Source organism: Phyllostomus discolor, chromosome 2 (genome assembly GCF_004126475.2).
Source record: "Phyllostomus discolor isolate MPI-MPIP mPhyDis1 chromosome 2, mPhyDis1.pri.v3, whole genome shotgun sequence".
Taxonomy (NCBI): Eukaryota; Metazoa; Chordata; class Mammalia; order Chiroptera; family Phyllostomidae; genus Phyllostomus; species Phyllostomus discolor.
In genome coordinates, this window is record NC_040904.2 from 188,807,203 (window position 1) to 188,821,520 (window position 14,318).

The 14,318-nt window shown below is 34.8% G+C and overlaps 1 protein-coding gene across 3 annotated transcripts in view; it reads right to left on the reverse strand.

Moving 5' to 3' along the window:
* Positions 1–14,318, reverse strand: part of LOC114513247 (activating transcription factor 7 interacting protein) — a 121,692-nt gene that overhangs the window by 27,147 nt on the left and 80,227 nt on the right. For all 3 annotated transcript variants that reach the window (XM_028532481.2, XM_036019320.1, XM_036019319.1), the window contains exons 9-10: positions 11,282–11,929; positions 4,668–4,732 (exon numbers count right to left, since the gene is read on the reverse strand). In XM_028532481.2, the coding sequence (XP_028388282.1) occupies positions 4,668–4,732; positions 11,282–11,929 (713 nt within the window). The remainder of the gene's footprint in view (positions 1–4,667; positions 4,733–11,281; positions 11,930–14,318) is intronic.

Consider the following 14,318-nt stretch of genomic DNA (forward strand, 5'->3'; position numbering starts at 1 on the left):
AGGGTTAAAGTGTTAAAGAAAGAGTTCAGAAGTACAACTAAGTAAGATTTGTCATAGAAAAAACAAGGTAGTGACAAGTACATATTTAAATAGTGATATTCTAAAGAATCACAGGTTGCTTCACACTACCTTCTATTTGCTAGTAAGGGGCATATAACAAACCAATTTCTTAACAAATCTTAAAAAACCCCAACAGTGTTACATTAATAAAGTTATTTAGCACAATGACAAAAATTGTATCCATACCAGAAAAGTCAAGCCAGCAAAGCATGGGTTTATAACTGGCAGTACACACATACTTCTAAAATGGTTTCTAATTATAAAATAATTTGTTTACTTATTATTCATATCCACAACTGGTACTCACTCAAAGCTGAAACTTTGCTATTTCTGACAAGGCTTTGCTTTAGCAGGTAATCTGCCTAGTCAAACTGCTTGGTTGTGCTTTTCATTCTCTGGCATTGAATTCCTCTTCCTCAAAGCCAAATAATATTTCTACTGAGAGCTCAATTTATTTTGTTGTACTGTCTCTGTTGTCTGATACAGTCACTTACTGTCCCAGATGACTTTTTTTTTAAAGGTTTTTATTTATTCACATTTTAGAGAAAGGGGAAGGAAGAGAAGGAGAAAGAAAGAGAGAAACCTCAATGTATGAAAGATACATCAATTGGTTGCGTCTCACCAGCCTCCAACTGGGACACCTTGCCCACAACCCAAGGCATGTGCCCTGGCAGGGAATCGAACTTGTGACCTTTTGATTTGCAGGCCAACATTCAATCACTAAGCCACACCAGCCAGGGCTGTTTCAGGTGACTTTTGACTGGTACAGATTTGTTTTATCGAACATGTCAGTTACATAGCACAATATAAAGTAAAATATTTAGATTCAAAATCTGTGAAGCATGGAATAATACATAATGTTTTGAATTTTCTAGACTATAATAAGAAGTTGAGTGTAATTGGACTTCATATCATTTTGTTTAATTTTTCTTAACTTTTAAAGTATTGCAAATTTTGTATCAATTTTAATTTTATTAAATATTTACATTACATACATTTCACTTCGCATAAATTTTTGTGATGATGAAAATGTTTTACAACTGTGTTTTCTAGTATGATAGTCACTAGCCATAAGTGGTTACTGAGACTTGACATGGAGTGAAGTAAAATTTAAATTTAAATTAAATTAAGTAAAATTTAATTTGAAAAGCTACATTTGACTAGTGGCTATCATTTTAGACAACATAACTTTAGAAGAACCACCCTAAGAAACAGCCATAACAGCATCATTTTCCTGTCCTGAAAATGTTACCTTGTTCAAACAACAACAAAAATCACTGAGCGAAATAAAGATGTTTATAAATTTTTTATTTTAGGTTTATTTTATAAAGTAAAGCTAGCTTTCCAATAAATGTTAAATTAAAGCCACCAGCTCTATCAACATTTTGTATATCACGTTTCCTAAAAAGTATCCCATATACTTTTCATTGGAAATATAGCTAAAATCCACAAGATACCCTCAGAAATAATCACAATTTTGATCTTTAATATCATATACAAAATTGCTCAGATTTGTACAAAATTAAATATTTTCTACTTTAAATCATTTATGATTTCTTCAACTACAGTTGACATAATTATATTAGTCTCAGGATTATAACCCAGTGATTAAATGTTATATAATTTACTGTTATTCTGATAAAATCTCACCCATCTGAAACCATACATAGTTATGACAATATCACTGACTGTACTCCCTATGCTCTACTTTACATCCCCATGACTGTTCTGTAAACACCAATTTGTACTTGTTCCCTTCATCTTTATCAACATCCCCTCAAAACTCCTTCCATCTGACAACCGTCAGAAACAGTCTCTGTATCTATGAATCCCTCTGTTCTGTCCGTCAATTTTCATTTTCAATTCAATTGTTGGTAGATATGTATTTATTACTACTTTATTATTCATATTTTTATTTTTTTCTTCTTAAAGATAACCCTTTAATATTTCACATAATAGTGGTTTGATGGTGATGAACTCCTTTAGCTTTTTCTTCTCTGGGAAGCTCTTTATATGTCCTTGAACTCTAAATGTCAGCTTTGCTGAGTAAATTGTAGGTCCTTGCTTTTTTATGACTTTGAATATTTCTCACTAATCTCTTCTAGCCTGCAAAATTTCTTTTGAGAAATCAGCTGACAGTCTTATGGGGCTCGCCTGTAGGTAACTAACTGCTTTTCTCTTGCTGCTTTTGAGATTATCTTTTTGTATTTAATCTTGATGTGGGCCTCTTTAGGCTCATCTTGTTTGGTACTCTATGCTTCCTGGATTTGCATGTCTATTTCCTTCACTAGGTTAGAAAAGTGTTTCATCATTATTCTTTTTTTTTTTCACATAGGTTTCGAATTCCTTGCTCTCTCTCTTATCCTTCTGGCACCCCCATGATGCGAAGGTTGGTACACTTAAGTTGTCCAGGGTCTCCTTACACTACCCTCACTCTTTTTGGATTCTTCTTTGGCTGTTCTGCTTGTTTTCTGTGTCCTTATCTTCCAAATCCCTGAACTGATCCTCTGCTTCATCTACTCCACTGTGATTTCCTGTATTCTTCACTTCTGACTGGTTCTTTTTATGTTTCCTACCTCTTTGTCAACATTCTAAATTCACCCGGCATACTTAAAACCTGTGTTTTGAACTCTGTATCTAGTAGATTGCCTGTCTCCATTTTGTTCATTTCCTTTTCTGGAGTTTTGTTCTGTTCTTTCATGTGGTTTGGGTGGTGCTTCAACATGATCTGAAGCTGTCTACCAGGTGCATTGGCCCTGGTGCTTCCTAGGAGGTGCAGACCAAGGTCAGCCACTGCCTGTGTTCTGCCTGGGGCCACCTGACATGAGCTACAAAGCAGTTGACAGATGGCCGCTACTTAAGCTGGGCTTGGAGGTACCTAGGAGAGGCCAAGCTGCAAACAACTGCCGACGGCCCCTAGTGCTGGGCCTAGAGCCACTTAGCAAGAGGTACTGGGCATGCTGCGGCCAGATGCTGCTTATTTGAGAATTTTTAGGAAAGTCGGAAGCATGAGGTAAGACAGGCAGTTCATATAAAAAAGCTATCACACACAACTTGGGCTGGCCCACAATTTGGGTGGGGCGGGATCTTAGATTAATCATCAGGGCAGGGCAAACAGTGATAGACAGGTTAGTAGAGATTCAGATATTGTGTCTACCCGCCGGCCCTGTGGAGGAAAGGCTTAGAAAAAGCACAATGGCCTCTGCTAGCACTTTTGTCTGGAAAGAAAGCTGTTCCTATAGCTCTCGCCATGATGCCAGAGAATTCAGTTCATCCTGTATGTCACTGATGCCTTTTGAGCTGCTGTGCCAGTCCTGGGGTTAAAGCAAGTTAGTCCAATTAAGTGCATGTGCAGACCCTTTAAGAGGAACACCTTGGACCCTAGAAGCCCTCTGCTTCACTCAGCCACAACTCCCACTGGTTTTTACAACTAGAAGTTATGGGGATTTCTCTACTTGGCACTGGAACCCTGGGCTGGGGAGCCTGGTGTGGGGCTGGGACCCCTCACTCCTCAGAGGGAACCTGCTGGAGCCAAGATATCCCTTCAAATTGTTACGTGTGTGTGAAACCAGCTTGTTCCATGTCTGCACCTTTCCTAACAATCTCAATGTGGCTTTTCTTCATAGTCTTAGTTGTAGGACTTCTGTTCAATTAGATTTCATGTGGTTCAGAATGATGGTTGTTCCTTAGTTTAGTTGTAATTCTGAAGTGATTGTGAAAGAATGCAAATACCGCATTTACCTGTGCTGCCATCTTGACTGGAAGTTGAAACTAATTACTTCTAATAGCTTTAATTTGGTCTATAAACCACAAGTATAGCCAACTTTGTCAAAAATCCTTCATTTTAGAGCAAAAGTCCTAAATAAAGATCACTATGTCCTTGTTTTAAAATTCATGCCATTTATTCATGCCTGATTTATTCAACATTTTTTGTTTTTCTAGGAAAAATACTGTTTCCTTGAAATGATTTAAGAGGAAGGCAGAAAATAAAACTATCAACCTAATGACTTTTCAATAAGTCTATTATAACACCTAAAGCAATACAGTGAAAGAGATAGGAAAAATATTGTTAATACAGGGAAAAAAAAGTAAGTACTCCATTCCTGGATAATCAAAATTTAACACAAAAAAGTACCAAGACTTGCAAAATACTAATCAGCTATCAGAAAGACCAAAATTTTCTTTCTAAATAGTTATTTTTGATCAGCTTTAAAGAAACTAGAATGGTGCTTCTCTAACATGCGTTGGGAGTGTATGTATGTGTGTGTGTAGGAGGGGGGCGAGTGAGACATTTAAAAAGACGAGGCAGAATGAAGCTACATGTGCAGACTAAATCTTTATACCATATGAAGGCAAATACTGGACTGTCAATTACATGAGCCACGCAGTAGGTTAACATAATAAACCAATATTATCTCTAAGAGAATTACTAAGTAAAGAAAACTCAATTCTTATCAAATATTACAGAGAAGCTACTTGAAAATCTTTGAAGAGTTGTAAAGAACACACTTAGAATAATTTTCATTGTATTAAAGATAAATGATGGAAATCCATTCTCTAGTGGACTATAATAACAATTTTAATTTGAAACAATAGGAAAATCTTACCTGTGATGTGCTATCAGCCGCTTTTTTATTAACAGAAGCATCTATTGTTTTGTTTGTCTGGTTTTCTGAAGAGTCAAGAAAAAAAAAAAGTCAGCCATTTTTAAAAGCACCTAAAAATGTGAAAGGTTCTGTTGCTTTATATACAATAATATATGCAATTTCCTTCAATTTTTTTGGTCTGTCAGCATGTCACCTACGTAAATGGACCCTCCTATAGAACACTGCCACAATATTTTTCAGAAAGGCAAATTCACAACAAATCAAAAAACTTCACATACCCATTGGCCCAGAAATTTTAACTCTTATTCTAAGAAATATCTTAATAGGAATAATTTAAGATGTGCTTACGTAAATGTCCTAACATGAGTGAATGGTTAAATAAGGTACCATATTTCCATATTATATATCTTAAGAAAAAAATTGAATGACATGGCAAAAATGTAGTAAGTTCATTAGAAAGATAGTTAAAATCACAGTGATTCTGAGAAAATACACCTACATAATCTCAGTAGTTCAATCACAGATGATTTTTCTTTATTCATTTTTCAATTAAGTTGTATTGAATTTGTGGTACACACACACACACACACACACACACACATTACTTCCATAATAGCACAGAAGCACAGAAAGTAAACCAATGTTTTTCTGCCTCAGTATTGAAAGAGATGTTAACGAATTTTATCAAATGTCTTTAGAATCTACTAAGGTGATTATTTAGGGTTTCTTCTTTGGTGATGTAGTGAATCACTTTAACAGAAGTTTTCTGATGTTAAAAAAACCATTCTTGCTTTTTGTAGATAAATTTCCTAGGCAAAATACTGATTTCTTTCATTTGTAAATCTTAAGAACACATGTAAATTATTTATGTTTTAAAAAATAGGAGATAGAACTATGTATTTTCATATATACATATAAAACCTGTAAAAAAATCCAGAACAAATACCTACCTGCTAGAAGAGGTTTTTGAAGGCTAGCGAGAAAGAAAAAAAAGGCCCTTACAATTTCTCCCTACAGAATCTGAATTATCTTAGTTCTTATTGTATGTATTCTTATTGTATTATTTATTTATTTTAATCTCTAGATTACTTCATTTATAATTAACCAGCATCTGTTTTGTTGGACTGTGAAAGTTCCTGAAATATTACTGAAATAAAAAATGAATTCCAGGCTACTGATCCTACATGGCAGAGTATTAAAATACACTGATAACATACCAAAACATCACTAATTTACTACCAAAGTTTGTTAGACTACATTATTTGAGATTTAAAACTCATTTTTATTTGCAAGTGAATATAAAAGGTAATTCAGAAAAGCAGCTTCGTTTTATTTTCTGTTGAAATATCCTCACATAAAAAAATTCCTCAACACTCAGAAAGATTTAGGCTGCTTAATAAAAGTTTCACATACATATAAATGCATACACACACACAAACACATACACTATCAAGACTGAGTTAATTATTCAAAAAACTATAATAATATTCCTAAGGAGAGTTTCAATAAATATTCCCCTACCCTTTTGTTATACTATTTTCTTCATTTTTAAAATGACATTTTACAATTTCACTGCATCTTTTTTGTTTTCTTTTACTATAATGTCTACCTCAGATGACTTCTGAAAGTAAAGTTATAAAATCAATCTAGTCTGGGTGTGACATGAAAAATTGTACTTCAAATCTTTCTGTCATTTGAGAAACATCACTATCTCATTATTCTTACTTTTAACCAATACTGCATTTTTGCCAGTCATAAAAAGGTTTTATATAAGTGCCAATTACTAGTGTTCCTTAGTAGGTGCTGAACAATTGTATGAAAATGAATGAGATGCAGAACTTTTAAATCATTTTCACAATACCATCCCTTATCTATGTCACAAGAGCCTCCTAATTGTTCTCCCAGCTCCATTATTCTCCCCTCTAAACCATTCCCCTCACTGCAGCCAGTGGTCAAAATCCTTTGATCCTATTTTCTACTTTCTTTCAATTTATTATCTCATATCTTTGTAGACCTCCCATATCTTCTCATAAAAATCTGCATATCTAATTCAACATATTTATAATTACTTACTTAAGAGTCAAGTTTCCTATTTGATTACAGCTTAGTGAGAACAGGTAATATCCTGTACCTCTGTGTATATCTGCAGGACTTTAGAACAGTACAAGCATTCAATATTTCATGAATGACTGACATCACCACTAATTTAAGTCCTATTTTCCAAACAGTCTCTAGGATGATTTTTACTCTAGTATGAACAGAAAATACTGACTTACTCTATGAGGATATACAAATGATAATAAAATACATACAAATGCACACAATCTGCTTAGACAGCATACATTCTTATTAGGTCAAAACTACCTACATAAGTACAGGACTTTAAAAGTTTTAAATATGCATCTAATTAATTAATCACATTAGATACGCATTGAAGTTTGGCTTCAACCTTCACATTAAGCCAAAATTTGCATTTTGGCTTCAGCTTAGGTTCTGGGAAATCTAAAAGGCTAAATGCCTACTTTAGCATCATTTATGGGACCTTGAAATTATGCATGATAGTAAGATTTCATTCTAATTAACATTATGAATGACATACAATGCTTACCATTCACATTTATGGTTAATGTCTAATAAGTCACTTTCAAATGTATGTAAGCATTCTAAACAGAACCTGAGATGAAGATCTCCTTAATATAATTTATATTGGGTTGGCCAAAAAGTTCGTTAGTTTTTTCTGTAAGTTGGCTCTAGTAGTGCTTAGTTGTCTTTAACTTTTCATACTTTTGTTAGATTGTCATATCAGTGTGCAGTTTTTAAAAAAACATCAAAATTGGTGGATTTTTGTGTAGCCATTTTAATACTTAAGATAGAAGAAAACATGCAACATTTTTGGCATATTATGCTTCATTATTTCAACAGAGGCAAAATCGCAACTGAAATGCAAAAAGAGACTTGTACAGTGTATGGAGGAGGTGCTATGTCTGATGGAACATGTCAAAAGTGGTTTGTGAAGTTTTGTGCTGGAGATTTCTTGCTGGACGATGCTCCACAGTCAGTGGACCAATTGAGGTTGGTAGAGATCAAATTGAGACATTAACAGAGAACAATCAATGTTACACCATGGGGAGATAGCCGACATACTCAAAATATCCAAATCAATAAAATTATTGGTGAAAATGAAAAATGTGTCTTTTATTTTATGGAAAAACTAACCAGGCTTTTTGGTCAACCAGTTTGTTAAAGTACATATAAATATATTAAATAATGTTGAAATATACAATTTTAAGTATAAGTATAAATGTACACTATCACAAGAAAGAATGTACTAATTAATGATTGTGAAAACTATTAATTCTATATAACTTAAAAAGTCAATTAAATAAATGTAAAACAGACCGACACTGATTACTATTAATAGAGTACATTAGCTAAATAGCTTGGGAAAAAAATTCCCCTTGTGTCAATAAATATTCATAAAAATTTTAAAAGAACAGAACAATGAAATTATATTATAATTCTGATACTTATAGAATTGTTTAGGATACTAGTATTCATAACACTAAATAAAATCTTTTAAGCTACTTATTTCTTTTAAGGCCACAGTCTTTCAGGAAAAGCTCTACATTTAAGAATATCTCGTATCTTGTGACTACAAATTAAAACAATGTCAACTTAGGCTCAGTGTTTCATAAAGAGGAAAAACTCCCAAATCACATAAAACAATGACCATGATAAAATCAATCATCTTCCATCTTATTAAAAATTACTAAGGATCAGAAGAAAAAATATTAGAAAAAAATGAAATAACCTCCAAAAATTTTGCTCATTCCCTGAGAGTTAAAAGTAAGCATCTTTTAGTGTTCCCAACATGAATTAGAGTGTCTAAGGAACAATATAGTGGCCAATAATACTAAGAAATATTGTTGTTGTACTATGTAAACATTTAATTTTAAGTACTAATATCAAAAACAACTGCATTTTTATATAAAATGTCAGACTTACTCTTACATCCCAGATGTTAATTATATGTAGGGTAATATTCAGATTCAGTCAATTATTATTTTATCTGTCACTCACTGACTACTCTCTCAGCAATTCTGTGAAATACCATCACTATTTTAGGAGAAAATATACACAGAGGGCAAGACACCACTAAGGGCTACATGAAAAATTTTTTAAAAGGCTCTAATATGTCACTTATAAAAGTAATACTGTACTTCAGAATCTGTGCCTTACATTTCATGTTACTTACTATCAATATAATAGCTATTGTAGCAATTTCATATGATATTTACTTATTCTTGTTATCTTTCCAAAAGTGGTGGGCATAAATGTAAAGTCAGAAATGAGGCATAATAAAAAAGTTCAAGTATATACACAAAGGAGTAAAGGCAGTCTATTCAATAAATGGTGTTAGAAAAGCTTGATGGACACATGTAAGAAATGGAACTAAACTACTTTTCTATACCACATACAAGAATAAACTCAAAATGGATTAAAAACTTAAATGTAGAGACCCAAAACCATAAAACTCCTAGAAGAAAACATATGCAGTAAACTCTCTTAACATTGCTTTTAGTAATATTTTTTTCTGATATATCTTCTTAGGCAAGGGAAACAGAAGAAAAAATAAATGAGATGGCATCAAATTAAAAAGTTTTTTTGCACAGTGAAAACCATCAACAAAACAAAAAGTTTTCCTGAAACTGACTGAAAGATATTCATCAGTGATATATTTGATAAGTGATTAATATCTAAAATTTATGAAGAACTCTTACAACTAAACACCAAAACAAAACAAAAAACCCACCACATACAACAACAACAAAAATTCAATTAAAAAAGTAGGCAGAGGACCTGAATAGACTTTTCTCCAAAAAGGACAACAGACATCTGAAAAGATGCTCAAAATTACTAATCATCAGTGAAATACAAGTTAAATCCACAATGAAATATCACCTCACACCTGTCAGAATGTTTATCCATAAATGAACAAACGAGTGTTGGCAAGGATATGGGGGGTGGGGGGAGGGTGAACCTCATATACTGTTAGTAAAAGTACAACTGTTGTGGCCACTATGAAAAAAGTCTGGAGGTTCCTCTAAAAATTAAAAATAGAACTACCCTGTGGATTGAGTGTGGGCTGCGAACCAAAGCATCGCAGGTTCAATTCCCAGACAGGGAACATGCCTGCGTTGCAGGCCAGGTCCCCAGTGGAGGCCACATGAGAGGTAACCACACATTGATGTTTCTCTCTCTCTCTCTCTCTTTCTCCCTCCCTTTCCCTCTCTAACAGTAAATAAATTTTTAAAAAAATCTTAAAAAAAAATAGAACTACCTTATGATCCACCAATTTCACTTCTAGGTATTTATCCAGGAAAAAAAAAATCCAAAACATAAATCGGAAAAGGTGTATATTCATCCATATGTTCATTGCAGCACTATTTATAATAGCCAAGATATGGAAGCAACCTACGTATCCATCAACAGGTGACTAGATAAAGAAAATATGGTATATATACACAATGGAATATTACTCAGCCATTAAAAATATACCCTTATCATTTACAACAACAACAGATAGACCTAGAGGCTATTATGTTAAATGAAATGAGTCAGACAGAGAAAGACCAATACCATATGATTTCAGTTACATGTGTAATCTAAATAACAAAAACAAACAAAAAAAACCCAAAACAATCTTACAGATACAGAAGCAAACTAATGGTGGCCAGACAGGAAGAGGTTTGAGAGGCTCGGTGAAAAAGGCACGGGGGTTAAGAAATACAAATTGGTAGTTACAAAATAGTCACAGGGATATAAAGTACAGCATAGGGAATATAGTCAATAATATTGTAATAACTATGTATGGTGCCAGCTGGGTACCAGATTTATCAAGGGAATCACATCATAAATTACATAAATGTCTAACGACTATGCTGTACCTAAAAGTAGTATAAAATAATACTGAATGTCAACTATAATTGAAAAAAAAATGTATGCTTCCTAAGAATAAGGAAGAGTTTGACAGATTTTAAATATAGATACAATCAAGATCTCCTTGTAATACTTCAAAGTACAAATATAATCATATAATATGACATAGAGGAAAATATACAACAGAGAAAACAAAAAGTGATCAAACATTTTCTAGTAAATTACAGAGGGCAGAACCTATTTTAAACTGTTGAAACTTGGAAGATGTGAGTAGTTGAGTATACAAAGGACTTTTCCAAATGGGTAGGAAAAATATCTGATTTTTATAATTAGCATATAATACATCAATTAGATACTTTAAAATAAGTGTGTTCTATTTGGATATTGTTGGGAAAGGTATTATAAAGTAATTCATAATACTTGCCACAAAGCCCAAATAAAAAATTCACCCAGATTAGTAAAATTCCTAAAAGAGAGATAAATGCTAGCTTCTCACTCAAAATAAACTCTCTCAAATCCCATTTTAAGAACATCATTTCTTATGTAACTAAAAAATTATTATAGTCTCCAAGATACTCTATTTACTTCCACAATCATACAAACTCAAAAGTTCAATTATCAAAAGGCCACTAACATGTGTTCATTTCTATTATTAAACCTATCTAGTGACTTACCAATTCTTGGGGTAGTAGTGCTGCTCTGTTCTGCAGATGACGAAGTACTAAAAGCAGAAATTGGAATTTTCATCTGTATAGGACCTCTATTATTTGATGGACTGTAAAGTCCTGATGGGCCTACTGTGGGTAAAGAAGTCCTTGTGGCTTGTACAATAGAGTGTGCTGTTGGAACAGCCTGTACAGCAAGTGTTGTTCCTAATGGTGCAGCACTGGCAGGAGAGTTCCTTTGAATAGTAGAACTGGGCACAGAAGGAACATTGTTTGTTTTAGTGGGGTTTGGCAAGGATGGCAAGGATGGCAAGGATACTGGATTTTTGGTAAGACCACTCACTGCAGGTGGGCTCTGTACAGAAATGAATTCAACATTGCCAGATGGTTGATTAGTCACTAAAGTCCCCGGATGGCTCTGCAGGAGCTGAGGCTGAGAGGATACTGCAACAGGTACGTGCAAAATCACAGGTAGAGATTGTAAAGAGATTGTAGGTTGGGGATTTCCACTAGGCACCTGAGTAGTAGCCACTACTGTAGCTGTACTGGGTGCAGGAAGAATTGATGTTGCTGTCAAAGAACCCGAAGTCACTGGAGTCTGCAGTTTAGGTTGACTACTGACAACTGTTGGAGGAGTGACAAGACTCGTTGAAGACACTACAGAAAGAAAAAAGAAGTCTCAGTTTAAATGACTATCTCCATTTATCAGCTAGAATAATATAGTACAATATAAGCTTAGGGCATTACAACAAATACAGTAAAGTCCTGCATAGTGAACTTTCTTCCAGATTTAAATTCTTGAACTTCTTAGACTTAAATTTGTAGAAGTATTTTTGCATCTATGATTGGTACATTATGAAAACATCACATGGTTTATGAGTAACATGGAGGACTGTTATATGATTACCAACACAGTTTCTGAAAACTGCTAGAACCACTTTAGAGTAACTGGAAAAACAATGGAAAACTTGGTAAAATTGTATAGATATTTTTAAAATTATACTAAAAAAATTATAAATGCTTAAAGACTGGCAATATATAAACTCAAATAGAAAATCTAGTTAAGTGTCACCACTATCAATGAATAATATGTAAAATTGGTCATGTATTTTATCATTTGGACCATGTGAAACCTAACCTGTGGACCAAGTTGTACTGAGTTGCCTGGGAGAGGAACTAGAGAGAGAGGGCTGCCTGTACTGATGCTCTGTTGACATTATATGATACAGAAGACAGCAGAGTAAAGATGGGAGATAAACTGAGAAGGGAGCTGACCCCCAAAACGAGACAAAATCAAAATGATGGTCACTGGAGTTTTATAATAATTTTGGTTCAATTATTTGTTTTTCTCTCATTTGAATAGGTTTAAAATAGACGGTCAAGTTTGTTTCTCATCGGCTTTTAATCTTTCTTCCAAAATCACAGGCACACTAGAACAGCAATTCTCAGGGTGTGATCTAGCAGGACCCTTGTATATAACTGAGGCTCTTTCAGGAGCTTGCAATCAAACTACTTTGATAACAGTAATAAAATATTACTTTACATTTTTACCATGTAGGTATTTCAACTGATGGAGCAAAAGCAATGGTGAGTAAAACTTCTGATGCTATAGTACAAAAATGTGGGTAGTGGCACCAAACTATCACTATTCTTTACCATAACGTGTTCATAGTAAAAAGCAAGCAAAATTATTTTCACTTAAGAATATCCATGGTGAAGTAGTAAATACCACTTTTACTAAATCTCAACCATTGAGTGCAGGTGTTCTTAATATTTTGTGTAAAGAAATAAGAAGTACACATAAAGCGTTATTGCTGCATGCCAAAGTGGGATCACTGGCTCAAGGAAAAGCATTTGTAAAAGTATGACTGTGTTGTAGGCTCAGCTAATAGCCATTTTCATGGAAGTCCTTCTTACTCCAAAGCATGATGTACAGCTACACTGTGGTTATTCATACTTGGGTATGTGACAAATCATTTCATGAAGACAAATCATGTAAGGCAGTCACTTCAGAGAGAACAACTGAGACATTTGGTCAAGATGGCAGCACAGGCAGATGGCTCCCCTCTTCACAGACACATCAACATTACAACTAAAATATGTAACACCATCACTCAGAACCATCAGAAATTAAGTGAATGGAAGACTGACAACTACAAAATTAAAGAAACCATATCCATCCAGACTGGCAGGAGTGTCACAGATGCTGAACAGGCTGGTCCCTCCACCACATATGGTGGATAAAAATTCAGGAGAGATAACTCAGGAGTGAGGAGTCCAAGCCAGATACCAGGCCCTGCAACCATAGGTTCCAGTGCCAGGAAGATAAGTCCCCACAACTTCTGGCTGCAAAAATCAGTGGGGATTGAGTCAGTGGAAGAAACTGCTGGAGCCCCACACAGTTCTTATTAAAGAACCCACATACGGGCTTACCTACTCAGGCCCAATTCCTCTGAGCTCCAGCACCAGGGTAGCAGCTTGAAAGGCACCAGTGGCATAAAGGGAGAAATTGAAGTGTCTGGCATCAAGGCAAGCAGAGGCCATTGTCCCTTTCCTAAATCCTTCCCCCACAGAGCCGGCAAGCTGAGGACATATCTGAGATTCCATTAAATTAGCTAACACTATTTGATCCACCTTGGACATCCTCAGAGTCTCCATCTCAACCAACTTACTGGCCAACCTAAGATGCTTTTCCATATGAATGGCTGGTCTTAGATCACACTTCAACAAATTACTAAATCCTCTAAAACAAGCAACAGCTGGCGTCAGTGAGCCTGAGGCCTAGGATTAGTGGCAGTCAGTCTAAATTCACAGCTTGGCCTCATCTGGGAATCTCTAAGCCAATCACAAGTAGCAGCCATCTCAGACTGCTTTATAGCTCAGACAAGGTGGCCAGAGGCAGTACACAAGTGGGAGCTAACCTTGACCTGCACCACCTGGGAAACCCCAGGGTCAGCACAAACAGTGCACAGCTACAGACCATGTGGGAGCACCATCACAATGTCCCTTCACAGCTGATCATTAAAGGAGGGTGGAGGTTGGTGGT